Source organism: Phragmites australis, chromosome 21 (assembly GCF_958298935.1).
Source record: "Phragmites australis chromosome 21, lpPhrAust1.1, whole genome shotgun sequence".
Classification (NCBI taxonomy): Eukaryota; Viridiplantae; Streptophyta; class Magnoliopsida; order Poales; family Poaceae; genus Phragmites; species Phragmites australis.
Window position 1 is genome coordinate 3,861,820 of NC_084941.1, and position 17,827 is coordinate 3,879,646.

Here is a 17,827-nt window from a genome sequence, read left to right on the forward strand (position 1 = left end):
CTCCCAAGCAACAATAGAATCGAATAATCCAATCAAATATCGATCCAAACTACATACTTAATACAGTGTTGACTGACTCCACAATCTTACCGGATATGTGTATATAGCAACACAAAAACCGCGAGCTAAGTAGAGTACATACACCCATAGACAAGACATCAAACCAACATTTCTCCTGGAGACAGCCAGCTAAAATGCTTCTAGATAAGGGTAGAGATGGGAAACAAGACTATATGACGGCTAGAAGCACTTCCTGTGGACAATAGCTGGACCGGATTCTTCGTACTCTGCCCTTGAGATCCACATCTGCACAGATAAAATAAAACTTGTGTCAGAATTTCTCAAACACATTAAAATGATGGATACAGAACAACCGCTGGAGAACATTGTGTTACCTGCTGGAATGTGCTCAGAGATGCAAGGATTGATCCTCCGATCCAGACACTGTACTTCCTCTCTGGTGGAGCAACCACCTTAATCTTCATGCTGCTTGGGGCAAGTGCAGTGATCTCCTTGCTCATGCGGTCAGCGATGCCAGGGAACATTGTGGATCCACCACTGAGGACAATGTTGCCGTACAAATCCTTTCTGATATCAACATCGCACTTCATGATGGAGTTGTAGGTCGTCTCATGGATTCCAGGAGCTTCCATACCAATGAAAGATGGCTGGAAGAGGACCTCTGGGCATCTGAATCGCTCTGCGCCGATGGTGATCACTTGCCCATCAGGCAGCTCATAGCTCTTCTCAACTGACGAGCTGCTCTTGGCAGTCTCGAGTTCTTGCTCATAGTCGAGTGCGACGTATGCAAGCTTTTCCTTGATGTCACGGACAATTTCCCGCTCAGCAGTGGTTGTGAATGAGTAGCCCCTCTCAGTCAGGATCTTCATGAGGGAATCAGTGAGATCCCTACCAGCAAGATCAAGACGGAGAATGGCATGTGGGAGGGCATAACCTTCATAGATTGGAACGGTGTGGCTGACACCATCTCCGGAATCCAAGACAATACCTTTTAACCAAAACAAAATTACAGTGAGCATTGAGCAACGGGAAAAAAACATTTATTCCTCGATAACATTTATGCAGCAATGAAAAGAATTAGTTCCGGATATTATTTTGCAGAAGAATCTAGTGAATTTGATTTAGTTGTACTTCAGAAGACGCACTGCCAATTTGGTTTTGTAAATGTCACATTTCACATTGATCAATTTGTTCCTACTAGATTAAGATTCCAGAGCAGCAAAGAGAATGTGCACTAAAAATGCTGATTCTTTTATCACTTACCAGTGGTACGGCCACTAGCATATAGGGAAAGGACGGCTTGAATAGCAACATACATGGCAGGAACACTGAAGGTCTCAAACATGATCTGTGTCATCTTTTCCCTGTTGGCCTTAGGGTTAAGAGGAGCCTCTGTAAGAAGAACTGGATGCTCTTCTGGTGCTACACGGAGCTCATTGTAGAAGGTGTGGTGCCAAATCTTTTCCATATCATCCCAGTTGCTTACAATTCCATGCTCAATGGGGTACTTCAAAGTCAGAATACCCCTCTTGGATTGGGCCTCATCACCAACATAAGCATCCTTTTGTCCCATCCCAACCATAACTCCAGTGTGGCGTGGACGACCAACTATACTTGGGAAAACAGCACGTGGAGCATCATCTCCAGCAAAGCCAGCCTATAAGAGATGAAAGCAATTACTTAACTCCTTCTGAATTCCAATTATAACAGCTGCCCGGAAAAATTTACATTAGAGAATGCAATGCCAAGTGGTCACAATTACCTTGACCATTCCAGTTCCATTGTCACAGACAAGGGGCTGAATGTCCTCTGCGTCGGCCATTTATGTTAAATGATGTGCAATCTGCATGAATGAAAACAGTTTATCTGAAAGAGCACTAGCCAACACTGTAGACTAATACGCATTAAAATGATTTCAGTAAGAGAGAAAAGTTGCTGTTACTACTCCCAACAGAACACATGAGTTGCATCTTAACAAGCTAATATCTATTACCTTGAGTACTATGTATCAACACAAAAGCCAAACACATGTAATGCCAATTGTGAGAGGGGTGCTATTCAAACGAAAGAGAATTAGGTGTAAACAGAAATATGCTAATCTTACAAATATGCTAGATTAAGTAATTAAATTGCAGTTGTAAATAATATGCAAATAAATCAACTCTGTGATTTCTGACAGTATATGTTCTAACTCATTTCATTAACCATACTTGACAATGCAAACAAGGACTCGAGTTGTGAAGCCCCAATTTCACACGACTGAATTCATAATCAGTTGAGGCTGGTCTGCAGCACCAAAACTCCAATGCATGCAAACTCTTGTGCAATAGCTTAAGGCATGCCGCCAATCGATGAAGATTCAGTCCAGATCAAACACATGGTCAATTACAGGAACCGAAGTCATGACTTCCCACAACTGTTGATCTGAAGAATTCAGGCATTCAGCACTTTCTGATCAGCTCGAGGCATCGAGCAGCTCAACGAATTTTCCCAAGTGCACCCATTTACAATACACTAGCTTCATGACCCTTTCCCCTTTTGGGGGAAAGAATTCCATCTCCATGATTTGTGGACTGGCAATTTTCAATTATAGGACATGTTTGTTTTTAATTTCGAGAAGTCATAAAGCAATATTTGGCCATACTTGTTTGTAACCAACTATGTTCTATAGAAGCACAAAAATTGCCCAAAAATTGGATTGGCACATGAAACGAATTCGCTCGTCGCATCAACCAAGCATTGAAACAAAAATAAGAATATTTTTTCCACCATACTGTTTGAAGCTTCAGACGAAAAAACAATACAGTTTCGTGGTTACTACAAGCAAACCGACTCTGAACACTAAGATAGTAAGATCACAAATTCCCTTTCTAAGCACAAGGAACCCTGCATAGTTCACTTGCAATTCAGAAGGACTAGACATCCATTAACACAAACTAGTACCACGCCACAAAATTTCCAAGAGATCTACTGTAATACGACTCGTCACCTTAACACACAAGATCGAAGCATCCACAACCGTCACAAGGGAATGGTCACCAAGAAAATCTCAGCAACCTTGGGACCCTTACTCCTGCTACGGATCCAGCACCTGGCAGTCAACCAGAACCCAGGACAACAGGCAAAGGCCACTGCGCTGCATCCCTACCACCCAACCTCTTGACATCTAAACAATCTTCCTCGGCAGCAACAAGAGACGGCAGCATTAAAGAACTACTGCAAGGGACCCTCGATCGAGAGAGAGAGGGGAGCGGAACGCTCACCTGAGCCCGAGAAACCACCCGGCGGGGACGAGGAGGCGGCGGCGGCGGCACGAAGCGTGGGAGGGAGGCGAGCGAGGGAGAGGCGAGGAGGGTGAGATATAGGGCGTGGCGACGGTGGCTGGCGGTGGCAATGAGGTGTAAAGAGGCCGGTGCCGCACTGGAAAGTTTGGAGGGGGGAGGCGCGCTGCTGTCTCTCCGGTCCGGCCGTGCCAAACGGGGAATAATTCGCCCACCTGGGCGCTGGGGCCCACGCTAGGAAACCACATTTTTTCTTTCGGCTTATCCACCCTTAAACTATGCCGAACGGATTCACTTTATTCGCGAAAAGATTCTTACAGTTTTCTTTTACTATTTTTTAAAATAATTACTAATATCATTTTCTTTAAAATAGGATTTCCTTCCATTTCTTTTACGAATCCTTTCGAAATTTTTTTATTAAAAATAAAGAAAAATAAAGTAAATACAAACAAAAGAAGAATAAAAGGATAACGAAATAAAAAAAATGATTGAGAATGATCTTACGTGCACATGCCCGGATGTACCCAAGCACAGATGGTGAACAAAGAGGTTAAAAAAAGGGTTAAGGCTCATGGATCTTAACGTGTATTTGGTTTGAAGTACAGGGTGATGGGATATGACTGATTTATCTTGATATGACTATTCATATTGAGAAATATTTCCTATATTGAGCCGGTTCTTTTGACCGGATGAGGCTATTCATTCTTGTCTAATTTTGATTATTAGTAAAATAATTAGTGATAGATTAAGCATATTGTATTACTAATTAGTATTTAATATTATAAAAAATATGGCTGATAAGTGTTGCTTAGTACTGATTAGCACTCATTAGTGTGTTTATTAGTGGATGATTATATCAGTTAGAGTACAATTAGTGATAATTAACATGCTTGTTGTTAATTAGTAATTAGTATGGTAAGATTAATGTTGATAAGTGTTAGTGCGGACTTATTTATGTACAATAAACTATTATTATTTGATATTAAGAGATATAATTTAGTTAATTATTCTCATCATATCCGTACTCATTCATCCAACCAAATATAAAATTGATTCATCCTATCCACATCTAAACAGATAATTTGGATAGCCTTATCTCTGAAAACAGTGATAGCTGTAACCTATCAAATCTTGTACTCCAACTAAATACACCCTTATAATTTGAGGTAGAATAATTTTAAGATCTTGTTTTGTGGTGAAACTAACACACCTTGATGGTTATTAGTGATGCCATATTATGTGATGCTATTATTTACTATAGGCGGTTTTCGAAAGTGTTATGAAATCAAATCATTACAAAAATATAATCAAAGATAGCATAGGGCACTGTAGTCTCGTTTAAACATGTGTAAGGATTATCCCACAAAGCAAATCGTAAGACACACTCGAAAAAAAATGTTTGTACAAGTATCTATATAAAACCTAGATTTTTCACATGTGCTCTAAAACAAACCCTCACATAGTAATAGAATAAACTATTGCAGTAAATACCGATATCAATAATGTTACAAGAGATATTTTTTCTATAAATATGTCATACTGACATTAGCTATATCTCCCGATTTCAAGAAGATGTGCTTTTATGTCGCTTGAAAATTAAAGTATAATTGTACTGCTTGCACCCAATACTCCTCTCCATATGAAAACCTCACGTACATCGATGCAACCTTATACGACGGCCATAGCAATTTTGCTTTCGAGGCACAGCCACAAAGTCAGCAGCCGTTGTTAAGGACTCCATCAACTGCTGCTTTTTTATAAAGAGAGTTTATTTTGTTAAGTTAATAAAGATATCCCGGTCTCTATATCTGATGATATATATGACCAAACTTTGTTACAAAAGTTGTGGCTTCGGAGTAAACTCCATCTACCCAAAGGCCAACACATACACAACTAAGGGAAGATTTAACCAAATAGTCATGTTCATCATTAAACATTTAATTTATTGCTAAATCTGCATCCAAATTTGACGAAAATATCCATCAAATGGTCTCCAAACGACGACATGCTGCTCTCATCGAATCTATGTCCTCCTCCTTTTAGAGTAATGATCAAAAGCTAATCCAGTATGTACTTATATAGATAACCTGCATAGAAGAAAGTTTTGATGCTTTGTCAAAAATAATATCATTCTGGTAAAATCAAATTGCCCAACAAATGACAGATACTCCAGCAATAATTTGTTTCTTGAGATTTTTCCCAATTCCGTTTAGCCATGACCTGAACAGATTAGCAACATTTGTTAGCTGTCATAAACCAAAAGAAATTTGGGCAATCTCCAAATGAATTTAGCAAAGTGGCAATAAAAAAAATATGTTGAATTGTCTTATTACAATTACAAAGACAGCAACTTTCATTACCTTGCCAATTTCGTCTTTTTAAGTTATCTTTTGTAAGTATCACCTCTCTAAGTAAGTATAAAAAAAATCTTTATCTTTAGTAAAAGATATAAACACCATAAGAAATTGTTGCTTTGTATAATGTTATCATCGAGCATTGCTTTGTACATGGAATGAACTAGAAATTGTTCATTCTGGTGTAGAGATCAGCTAAAACGATCCGGTTCATCCATAAGTCCGATGTTAGCTACCTTAGCTATGATACTGTTCTAAGCTTCTAATATGTTCCCAATCAAATATCTTTAAAAATAAATATTGTTCGGTTCATAACTAGTAACTTTCGAAATAGTAGCATGTTGTCTATTAGCAACACTATATAAGATGGGATATTGCTCATTCAAAGTGGATGAACCCAACCATATATCCTCTTAGAAAAGGATTTGAGTACCATTTTGTAATTTAAAATTTTCATAGCTAAGAAAAATATCTTTGATATTTATTAATCCAGATCAGAACTATAAATCCTCTTGTTGTTTCTCCACTTAAGCTATAGTATTATTACCTATATATTTTTTTTAAGTTATTGTTGCCATCTCCATCGACTGCTGCTACATCCTACTAGTACTACTCTAGCATCTTTTTTCCTTGTCGCATGCCTTGAGCTGTCAGCTCTTTGAGTTGGTTGGTACTAGGTAGGATTAGAAGAGAAGGGGGAAAAATGAGCACATGCCATGAAAGCGGAGGCGGCCGGCCGGCGGGAGGACGGTGGCGCGGGGCCAGCAAGGAACAGGCAAAAGCGGGTGGACGGCGACCTTTTCCTGCCCGCTTTTTTGCTTCGTTTTCGTAGCTTTACGGCAACTCCTCCACCGTGCCAACGTTTCTCCCCGTCTTTCTACGGCACCTGCTGCTTGCTTCGGTGCCACTCGACTTTTCATCTTCCCGTGATTCATTCCGCTTGTTTTTTCAGAACCAGGCGAGAAAAGAACACTGCATTGACAGTGAATTCATTTACATATGAGTTTGTATGACGTTAATTTTCAGAGTAAGCCGTCAGTAAATTAACCTGGAACTGCACCTAGCCCGGTCTCACGAATGGCTGTGTTAGTTCTTGCCTTCTTTTATGAGTTATGCCCCGCTATGGGGTACGGGCCTCGTGAACATGGTAGAGTGACTAGCGTGCGACTGCGCGACGCGACTCGCCACCCCAGTGCACCCGCGCCACGCAACGGACGTTCCCCGGGCCACTCACGTCCCGCTCCGAACGGAATGGCGGCTGCGGAGCACGACGAGTGCCAACTGCCAAGCCGATTCCACCGCGGCAGCTTCACCAGCCCAGCCGCCGCGCCGTGCACTCCGCCAGCCCGCGTGTCAGCACTGAGGTACTGAAGAACGGCGAGCAGAGGAGGACGGCCTGGCAGGAGGCGCTGGACAAACCTGAAGAGGATGGTGGTGACATCGACCAGGAAGCACTGGGCCATTACCGCGCGCTTGCAGGTCCAATCCAAAGTATATGGGTGGGAACGGGGTAGTGTGAGAGGCCCACACGGTGGTGCGAGGAGGAGCGCGGCAACAAAAGGCAGAAAGCACAGTAGAGAGAAGTGAACTTGGAGAGGAAGAAGAGCCTTGATAGGCGGCGACGGCATCCCAGTTGTTGCCGGTAATGAACTCCGGTGTATACCTATGATTAAACACTGCATATATCTATACATATATTCTGAGTGTTCCGGTGGGTTATTAACATTTGGGCATCAGAGCCAATCCGGGATCCACCTCACGATCATCGGACTCGCCTTCAATCGCGTTTGCAAGCCATGGCTCCGAGGGGAGAGGATTCTAGCAGCGCGATGATGACGGCATTGGACGAGAAGTGGAGCTCGAGGATGAATCAGATGAGTTGGGTCGTGGGCGACATGCAGGGGGTGATGCAATAAGTCACCACCTCACAAGCAGTAGCAAATGCCTGGCGACCGGGCATGGAGACGAATGCCACCGATCTACAGCAATCAGTAGCAGAGTTGAGGGTCAAGATCGACGAATTGCTATCAAAATCAGAGAAGAGAACCTTTGAGACGTTAGATCCTGCTCATCTGGGGTATTCTTCCTTCGAGGAGGCGCCTAGGCCCGATGGCCACCGCCAATTTCATGCTCACCGGAGGACTAGGGAAGGGGTGGTGTTCACCACCCTATTCCTGCCTCCGGTCACAGGTGTGTCACCATTTGACCACAACACCATGGGTTCTAGCTTTTCTACTTGCAATCTGTCCAGTGTGGCTCAGTGATTGGGAGCAACTTTTCCCCATCTCAATTTCCTCAAATTTAATGGTAGTAATCCAATAATGTGGAAGACACGTTATGAGACCTTCTTTGAATTGTATGGGATCCCTATGGAAATGTGGGTGAAATTGGCTATAATGCACTTTGATGGCTCAACTACTTTTTGGTTGCAATCAATAGAACATCGTGTGTGTCATATGTATTGGGAGGAATTGTGTTTATCTCTGTGTCCTTGCTTCGGTAGGGATTAATATCACCAACTCATTTGCCAGTTTTTCCATATCCATCAAGTGGGCACAGTAGGAGAGTGTATTGAACAATTTGATAATCTAGTTCATTAGTTGATGGCTTATGATGCAACCTTGAATGCTACTGTTCTCACTACCAGATTTATTTATGGTCTTAAGGAGAACATTAGATCTGTTGTTGTGATTCAAATACCTTTGGATTTGGATACTGCGAGTTCTTTGGCTTTGTTGCAGGAGGAGGTTCTCAACCAGTCCAATAAGAGGTCTGGAAGCAAGGGTGATACTACTGAGCATTGGCCCAAACCAACTCCGGGTTATGTGGCTCCAACTTCAATTAAACCTTCCTTCCCATTGTCATCACCACCATCAACAAATAATAGGTGATCTGGGACCAGTGCAATCTCTGAAGACAAGAAAAGCCCCATAACTAACAGTGGGCGTAACAAAAAGATTGAAGATCGTTTGTCTGCTTTAAGAAACTACATAAGATCAAAGGAGTCATGTTATACTTCTAGGGAGAAATGGAGTCACACCCACAAATGTTCATCTGCGGTACCACTACATGTGGTAGAAGAAATGTGGGTATTGCTAGCTAAGTCTGATGAAAAGGATGCCTGGTGAATGTCAGAAATGGGAGAAATGTTTAGAACAAGGGGAACAATTGATGTCCATCTCAAAGCAAACAGTTACAGGTACTGAATCCTGTAACATTATTAGACTATATGGTTATCTCGGCAACATCCAAGTTTTAATGCTCATTGATTCTGGTAGCTCCTCTATTTTCTTGAGCTCTTATTTGTTACACAAGGTACCAACAGTTCACACCTTAGCTCAACCAGTGAAAGTAAGGGTGGCTGATGGAGGTATATTGTTGTGTACTCAATAATTACCTATTTGTAATTGGTTTTGTCAAGGACATACCTTTTTCTCAAATTTCAAAATACTACCCTTAGGGTGTTATGATGTGGTGTTAGCATGAATTGGCTAGAGCAACATAGTCCCATGAGGGTGGATTGGACCCATAAACTATGTTATTCTGTTTAAACAGTCAGTTATCACTCTCTAAGGAATTATCCCTATTGTTACTAGTTGTGTCTTGATGTCCATGAAATAATTAGAAGCTTGTATCCAGCAGGACTCTCTCTTGCAGATATTGGAATTATATGCAGTAGAGGAAGTTCACTCAGAGCAGGCAATCCCTTCAGTAGTACAAGCACTCTTACAACAGTTTGCTGACTTGTTCACAGAACCTCAAGGTCTTCCTCCAAAACGAAGCTTGGATCATAGCATTCCTCTGTTGCCAAGTGCTCAACCATTTAGGCTTTGTCCCTATCGATATAATCCAAAGCAGAAATATGAGATAGAGGCGCAAGTGACTGAGATGCTGAAAAATGGAGTTATACAACATAGTGCCAATCCTTTTGCTTCTCCTGTTCTTCTTGTGAGAAAGAAAGATAGTAGTTGGCATCTATGTGTGGATTATAGACGACTTAATGCTTATACAGTGAAGAATAAGTACCCTCTATCTGTGATAGATGAACTACTTGATGAATTATCTGGGGCTACTATCTTTAGCAAATTGGATCATAGAGCAGGTTACCATCAGATAAGAATTAAGGAGGGAGAAGAATACAAGACTGCATTTCAAACCCATAATGGACATTATGAGTATAAAGTGATGCCTTATGGTCTAACAGGTGCCCCTACCACCTTCCAAAGTATTATGAATTCTGTTTTGGCTCCTTTGTTGAGAAAATGCGTAGTTGTTTTCATTGATAAAATATTGGTCTATAGTTCTACCATGAAGGAACACACCTCTCATTTGCAACAAGTACTTTCACTCTTACAACAGCACCAACTTCATTTGAAGCTGTCTAAGCATTCTTTTGCTCAGTAACAACTGGAATTTTTTGGCCATGTGATCAGCAAGATAGGTGTCTCTACAGATCCAAACAAGGTACTTACTGTTCGGAATTGGCCCACACCTACTAATCCTAAAGATGTTAGAAGTTTTTGGCATGTCAGGGTATTATAGAAAATTTATCAAATATTATGGTATTATTAGCAAACCATTGACAAATCTGTTAAAAAAAAAGGGACTGTGTTCACTTGGACATCTCAAGCTGAAGAAGCTTTTCAGGCCTTGAAACATGCCTTAACAACAGCACATGTACTAGCACCTGATTTTAAGAAGACTTTTGTCATAGAAACAGATGTTAGTGAGAAGGGGATGGGACAGATTTGCAACAAGAGGGTCATCCCATTACTTTTATCAGTAAAGCCTTAGGACCCAGTAAAGCCTTTTGCAACAAGAGGGTTATCCATCTATGAGAAGAAATGCTTGACTATTTTGTTTGCTATTAAACATTGGAGGTCATATCTGACTCATGTTGAATTTGTAATCAAAATTGATCAAAGAAGTCTCATTCATTTGGATGATCAAAGAGCCACTACACCCTGGCAGCAAAAGGCTTTGATCAAGCTACTGGGATTGCAATACAAACTCATGTATAAAAAGGGGGTAGAAAATCAAGCTACTGATGCATTGTCCAGGATACCTAATTTTGCAGATGACCATCAAGTTGCCAATTGTTTTGCTCTTTCAACTATCAAACCAATGTGGTTAGAAGATGTGTTGTTGGGCTGCGTTCGGCAAAAGATCATTACTACACTTTCTTCCAGACATACATTGAAACATTTCAGTTTGTATAATGGATTGATCAGATACAAATAGAGAGTATGGTTGGGCAATAACTCTTTATTGCAAAACAAAGTCTTAGAAGCTCTTCATGCTAGCAGTATTAGGGGTCACTCTGGATTCCATGCTACTTATAGATGAGTAAAGGGGATATTTGCTTGGCCTCGTCTTAAAAAGGCATTCAAACATGTCAACAAGCTAAACCTGAGAGAAGCAAATATCCAAGATGTTTGCAACCATTACCTATTCTAGCCCGTGCTTGGTAAATGGTGTCTATGGACTTCATCGAAAGCCTCCCAAAATCGGGTCAGTTCAATTGTATTTTAGTGGTGGTTGATAAATTCTCCAAATATGCTCATTTCCTTCCTCTTGCACACCCACTCACAGCTCTCATAGTAGCATCAGCTTATATGCATAACATCTTTAAACTCCATGGCATGCCATAATCCATTGTTTCAGATAGAGATAGAATGTTCACCAGTCTATTTTTGCAAGAATTGTTTAGATTGACAGGAACTCAGGTACGTATAAGTAGTGCTTATCACCCTCAACCGGATGGTCAAACGGAGCGTGTTAATCAGTGCTTAGAAACTTATTTGTGTTGCTTTGTCCATGCTTGTCCAACAAAATGGAGCAAGTGGTTATCATTAGCTGAACTTTGGTACAATTCAAGTTATCATACTGCACTTGGCCGATCTCCTTTTGAAGTACTTAATTGTCATCCACCAAAACACTTTGGCTATGATGTCACTGAGGCCTGTGCAATCCCAGATTTGAAAGAATGGCTTTCTGAAAGACAGTTGATGACTCAAGTAGTTCATCAACACCTGTAGCGTGCTTAACACAGAACAAAAACTCAAGCAGATCAAAAGAGAATTGAGAGCCAGTTTGCAGTTGGTGAATATGTTTATTTGAAGCTTCAACCATATGTTCAATCCTCGGTCACCCACCGTACCAATTACAAATTGTCATTTCTTTACTTTGGACCCTTTCAGATCATTCAACAAGTGAACAAAGTGGCTTACAAATTGGCATTACTACCTTTCAGTTCAGTTCATCCAATTTTTCTTGTGTCTCGGTTGAAGAAAGCCATTGCTCCTACAACTCAGGTTAGTCCATCTCTACCGGATAGTTCTTTTAACTTATAAGTTCCTGCTATGATTCTTGATCAGTGCCTGCGTTCGGTGGCGGGTCGCGTGGTGCCCCAAGTTCTGGTCAAATGGTCTGAGTGGCCATCATCCCATGGCTACGTGGGAGAACATGGAGCATCTGTGTCGTTGCTACCCGGATGCACCGGCTTGGGGGCAAGCCGGTTCACAAGGAGGGGAGGATGTCAGCACTGAGGTACTGAAGAACGACGAGCAGAGGAGGGCAACCCAGCATGAGGCACTGGACGAACCTGAAAAGGATGGTGGCGACATCGACCAGTAAGCATTTGGCCGTGGCCGGCGCGCTTGCAGGCCCAAACCAAAGTATACGGGCGGGAACTGGGTAGTGTGAGAGGCCCACACAGGAGTGCAAGGAGGAGCGTGGCAACAAAAGGCAGAGAGCACGGTAGAGAGAGGAGAACTTGGAGAGGAAGAAGAACCTTGATAGACGGCGGCGGCATCCTGGCTGTTGCCGGTGATGAACTCCGGTGTATATCTGTGATTAAACACTGCATATATCCATACACATATTATGAGTGTTCTGGTGGGTTGTTAACACTGCGCGATCCAGCTCCATCGGTAGTCGACGCTCGTGGATTAATTTGGCTCAGCAGAAGCTGGAACCTGGTGCTGAGGCCACTACCTGGTTTGAAACTGGCTACCTCAGAGCATGGTGCGACAAAAAGAAGGTGTCGGCAAGCACCATTTGCTTGAGGGGTTCGTTTGTGTTTGATAGAGGCAGACTACTGCAGTAGCAGCATGGTGCGAGGTTAGGCTATGCTCAGGAGATGCATGTCACGAGCAGCGCTGTCCAGCGTCGCAAGTCCATCGCAATATCGGATTGAGCACAAGCCGAATTTCAAGGAGGAGGAATGTCATGACCTGACTGATAGGTGGGGCCCATCTCTTAGGAAGCATATACAAAAGGGAAGCAAGGGCCAATAGCTGAAGCTATTGAAGAAATGAGACGAACCGGCTCTCTTTCCCTCTACTATTCTTCCCCAACCTCGGTCCTTCTTCTACCTTCGGCTCCTTCTTCTATTCCCTGGCTTTGGACCTCCTCCCTCTGCTTCCATTCTTAGTCTTCTCCCCCCTCTCCTCTGAACTGATCTCTCTCCCATTTGTATCTCTCTGTGCTCGGATTTGGTGATGGCAATATAAATACCGAACTTGAGGGAATTTGGTGTTTGTGAGTTAATTCGAGTGATTAGATCATCTGAGGTTCGTGACAGTATGTTGCTCTCAAAATATTGAAACACGATTTTTTTTTATTTTTTAAGTTGTCGTCTATTGGAAGAGCGATATCTTTATTTTTTAAAAGGTGCTGTTCATTGAAAGGATTATACCAACGGACGACGATAATCTAGATATACAGTATTTTAAAATATACATGTACTTTTGCAAATATTAAAAAAAAGCGCATGCATGCGCGTGGGTTCGTCTAAGATGGCCAAGGGCCCATTAGGGGTGACGCGCGGATTCGGATCCTATGCAGTAGAGAGGAGTCGATGCAGATCACTGTAGCGTACGTTACTGTAGATCCTTGTAGTTACCACTGACTGCGTAGGATTCCGATCTGTACTGCGCACATTAAAAGATTTGTGCGATGTCTTGTGCCTAATAGTGCCAGCAGGCACGAGTAAGCGAGTGCTGACAGTGACATGTTGAAAACTACAGTGCGATGAACGGTACTCTGTGAGAGCATAAACAGTAACTTGCAGTATTTTATTGCAGCACGGGCACTGTCAAAAAATATTGTGCCGTTTTTACTGTAGCAGGTATACTGTAGCAATGCTGAAGTGTGCTATACCGATGAAAATCTCGTCCATCTCTTCTCGATCCAACTACTGGGGCATCCATGACTTCCCTTGCCAAGGTCAGAGGGGCCGGTTCCAGTTCGAGCGGCACGCTCGCTGTCGCTTGCTACTCCTATAGTCCTATCCTATGTTTCTGACGCAAATCTTGCACGGCACATCGCCCACCGGCTGCAAGAACGGCCAGCCTGGAGCCTGGACGTGGCTGCAAAGAAAAACTGCGCTACGGCCGACCGACAGCAAGACACCAGAGGCGCCTGGCGCCCTGGCGTTTCTTGCAACCCCTGAACGTTGTATGGAGTAGCAAACAAAGACCGGTTGTCTCGTCACGCTTTAAACTAGTGCCGGGTTACTGCCCGATGTGTTATCCCGGCAAGAATTCCAGCCCCGATCCAATCAACCATGCTGGAACATGCCTATATGTCACGTATTTAGGAAGAGGACAAGATGACGCGACGTCTGGGCGGTGGCGGCACGTGAATATTCACACCAGGAGCTTCCCGCCCCCACCGCCGGCGTCGTCCGCGCAGCACAAGGCGGCGTGGCCACCGTGCGTACCCCGGTGAGAAGCCAATGGATGGGAGTTACAAAATGAGTCTGTCTGGATCGACGCCCTGCTTCACCGGAGCAATTCTTTGGTGTTGATTGTGTGCCTACACGTGTGTTTAGATGGCCGCCGACGCCCCTGCACCCACACGCTAGTTTATTTTTGTGACCGCGCGCCGGCGGAACGGCGGTGGCCAAATCGTCCGTCAATTTTTTGGCTAGCCAACGATTTGGTGGGGTGAGCCGGAGCCCAATCCAAACAGCCCTCATTGTACATGCGTGCATGCATTTGCAGATGTAGCTGGCTGTGGTTATGTATTCACAAGTTTTACACAGTTTGTTTGTCTCGCGGCGTCTTTTAACAGCGGCGCGCCCGTGTTCTCATGCAAATTGGCATTTCTTGGCTGTCTGCAACCAGGAACCGGTCGGCAGAAGTTCACAACAATCTGAACATCAGGTTCCAACATCGCCTACTTTCCGGAGATCACCTGATCATCCTTTTAAACCGTAGCGACTCTGCGCTCTTCGAATGCAAGCCGTTGTGCCGAGCCCAACGGAACCAGCACCGCGCGTGCAGTTCACCCGCCAAGGCGAACACACTGCCAGCGTGGTGTTCCCAGTTCACGGCAAAACTCTGGATGCGTTCACTTCACAGATCAGAGCTGCTAGCTAGCAAGCGCGACCAGGGCTCTGCACACCCCGAGGGCATGAGTCGCAGTCATGTGCCATGCACATCCATTGGTACCACGGTGGGACAGGCGATTGAAAATAACAGCCAGAGCACCCAAGAACACGCCTCCAAGGCAGGCCAGTGTGTCTGAGCTACTTTTCCTTTTGTGAGTAGAGCTAAAGATATAGCTAGAGAGGCCATCACCATAGAACAAGTTGAAAGCAGAACAACACCAACATGACACTCTCATGTCGCCTGGTTGCCGTCCTAATCCTGGCAGTAGCTCTGGTCTGTTCGAGAGCCGAGCAAAGGAGCACCGGGAGCGGGCGGCACCAAGCTGCCAATGCAAGCGGCTCAGCTCATGATCAGGGTCAGGCTCCGGCTCGCCACGCATTCCCCACGCCGCCGCCTTCACGTTCTGGTCACCATCATCACCGTGGAGAAGCTCCGGTGCTGCCGTTGAGGCCTCTTGGCTGGAGGACACCAGTGGCTGCTCCGCCTCCGCCGCGTCCCGGAACTCCACGGTCCAGAATAAGGCCATATCATCCGCCACCCCCGCCGCCGCCACCACCGCTTCCATGCTCGTAGCTGTAGCTCTAGCAGTGTAGCAAATGACTGGATTGTTGGCGTTCCATTCCCTGTATCGTAGTTAGCCCGGGCTTTAATTTGGTAGTGTTCTTTAGTTTGGAGTTTTCAATCGACTGTAACCCGAATTGTTGGGCACCATTAGATCTTGCTGTTCATCCAGTTCACAGGCAACTAGTCCTCACTCTTGTAACCAGTTTAGTTAGCTTATGATCCTTATGCATAATTTGTCTTATCGTGATACATAATTTCAACCTCTTTGCACCCCTCCCCCCTTCTTTTGGAATGTTCAATCTCTTTGGTTAGTCCAGAACGTAACATGAAGTGTACAGATCTGTTTTTCAAAGAATTCATTCACGCACAGCTTTGGTTTTGTTACTGCATGTCTGCATGTGAAGATTAAATTGAATTCTGTCTCGCAAAATCAGCAGCAAAAATTTTCCCCACAGTCTACGTTAATGCAACAATGGTTTTTGATAGAAAGAAATGATTGGTTGGGAGAAGTTTGATGCAGGTACGTTTACACAACAAAGGTTTTTTAGTTCATGGATAGTCCGCCATTGAATGAAACCCGCACTCCGCACTACGATTGACTTTTGTTACTCTGGTGAAGCTTGGAACAAAAAGAATCAAATCCTTTTGTAGCAAAGAACGTGCTGACCCCAAGAATCACCGAAACGCATGACTTGCGCAAGCCAGGCCAAAAATTCATTGATTGCATCCATGTGTGCGTGCCAATCTCAAGGGGGGCATGCATTGCATTTGCCTGAGATTCTCCAAACAAATCCAAGTCAACCGTTCAAGTTTTAGTCCATCTAGTACGAAATAAATATCATTTTAAACATCGATACGATCCCTAAAATACAATTTTAATTAATACTTTTTGTTGTATTATATTAATAAAATATACTAAAAATATATTATTATGAAAATTATTTTTAGACAAATCTATCCATGTTATTTTCAAGTATTCAAACTTAAAATAATTTATAATCAAAATTTAAAATAGTTAACTACACGTAATTCAAAATAACACTTATTTCAGACTAGAGAGAATATTATAAAATGAGCTCGTCACATCACTAAAGCAGCAGCCGTTCTTGGCCACCATGAGACCGTTCAAGGTCTTTGCCACCCTGATCGCTCTATCCACCGCAAATGTGATGTGGCCAGTTGTTGTACTGGGCAGGCCAGCGAAGGCACCGCCGGCGCCCAAGCCAGGCCCACTTAGGTACATGCTGCCACCCAAGCCAGGCCCGCTTAGGTACACGCTGCCGTCCAAACAGGATTGGTCCTGAGATTTTGACGAAATAAAAATAGAACTCTAATTGATGACTTACTATAAATTTGTAATGGTTGTGCAACCGTAAAGCTTGGTTGGAGACAACCGAGGAAGATGATTATATGTTAGGTCAGGTGTTAGGTATATCTTAGTTTTAGAGGAAAAGAGAGGATGAAAAAATATATTGAAGGGCGACATATAACCATTGGGCTCTCCACCACCGTAGCCGTCATCACCACCGCCCCGGTCACATCGTCCTCAGCACAGCACGCAGCCACTGCATCCGCCGCCACCATCACTGTGTCCTCTGCGAGACTTGCAGTGGCCATCACACATTCACACCCTCCAACACAACGGTCGCCGACAGCGCCACAGCGAGTCGTTATATCTTATTATTGTCCATCGAACTAATCTTCACTCTTTAAGCATAATGTCTTGGTTCAAAATAATATTTAAGCATTATGCTGTTGTATTACGATTCATAATTCCTTCGATTACCTATAATGTATCAACCCAGTGTACTATTCTGGATCTGTTGTTGAAAGAAAGTTGCTCCCTATAACGAGTGGTTTTTTCTGTGACCGTAGCGTACTCAAGCTGCGAAAATTAGCAAATAAATATTCCCAGCAGCTTATATGAACAAAATAAAGTTTTTTCAATTCAAAGAAAACAAGAATAGTTCAGAGAAAGAAAGAACAGATGTTCCTAAGGCTACTAGACCAGCCTCGGTGCAAGGAAGCAGTTTCGGCAGCAAAGTGATCAACCTGACTTACCTGTTGCCTCTTAAGCCAAATTTCAATAGATATTTAAAAATACATCACCATAACACTATTACAATACTCCTATCCTCTATTATTTCATCTCCAGCAATTACTATATTTACTAACTTCTATTATTTTCCTCCTGCTTTCAGACCCACAC

The 17,827-nt window shown here is 43.3% G+C and overlaps 2 protein-coding genes across 2 annotated transcripts; one reads left to right on the top strand and one right to left on the bottom strand.

The window, feature by feature from the left end:
• Positions 1–3: 3 nt before the first annotated feature.
• Positions 4–3,487, bottom strand: LOC133903338 (actin-2). Its single transcript, XM_062344662.1, has 5 exons — positions 3,285–3,487; positions 1,784–1,864; positions 1,285–1,678; positions 396–1,009; positions 4–306 (listed from the first exon to the last, which is right to left on the bottom strand). Exons 2-5 carry the CDS (start codon positions 1,841–1,843, stop codon positions 241–243), a joined length of 1,134 nt encoding a protein of 377 aa, XP_062200646.1. The 5' UTR covers positions 1,844–1,864; positions 3,285–3,487; the 3' UTR covers positions 4–240.
• Positions 3,488–14,934: 11,447 nt separating this feature from the next.
• Positions 14,935–15,886, top strand: LOC133903768 (uncharacterized). Its single transcript, XM_062345228.1, has one exon. It carries the CDS (start codon positions 15,277–15,279, stop codon positions 15,625–15,627), a length of 351 nt encoding a protein of 116 aa, XP_062201212.1. The 5' UTR covers positions 14,935–15,276; the 3' UTR covers positions 15,628–15,886.
• The last annotated feature ends 1,941 nt before the right edge of the window (positions 15,887–17,827 follow it).

Bases quoted from the DNA above. Each gene is read 5' to 3' on its own strand.
- LOC133903338 (XM_062344662.1), bottom strand. From the start codon at position 1,843: ATGGCCGACGCAGAGGACATTCAGCCCCTTGTCTGTGACAATGGAACT. The intron at 1,010-1,284 runs GTAAGTGATAAA...TTTGGTTAAAAG, and splicing joins TGCTAGTGGCCGTACCACTG to GTATTGTCTTGGATTCCGGA. The intron at 307-395 runs GTAACACAATGT...TTATCTGTGCAG, and splicing joins CTCTGAGCACATTCCAGCAG to ATGTGGATCTCAAGGGCAGA.
- LOC133903768 (XM_062345228.1), top strand. From the start codon at position 15,277: ATGACACTCTCATGTCGCCTGGTTGCCGTCCTAATCCTGGCAGTAGCT.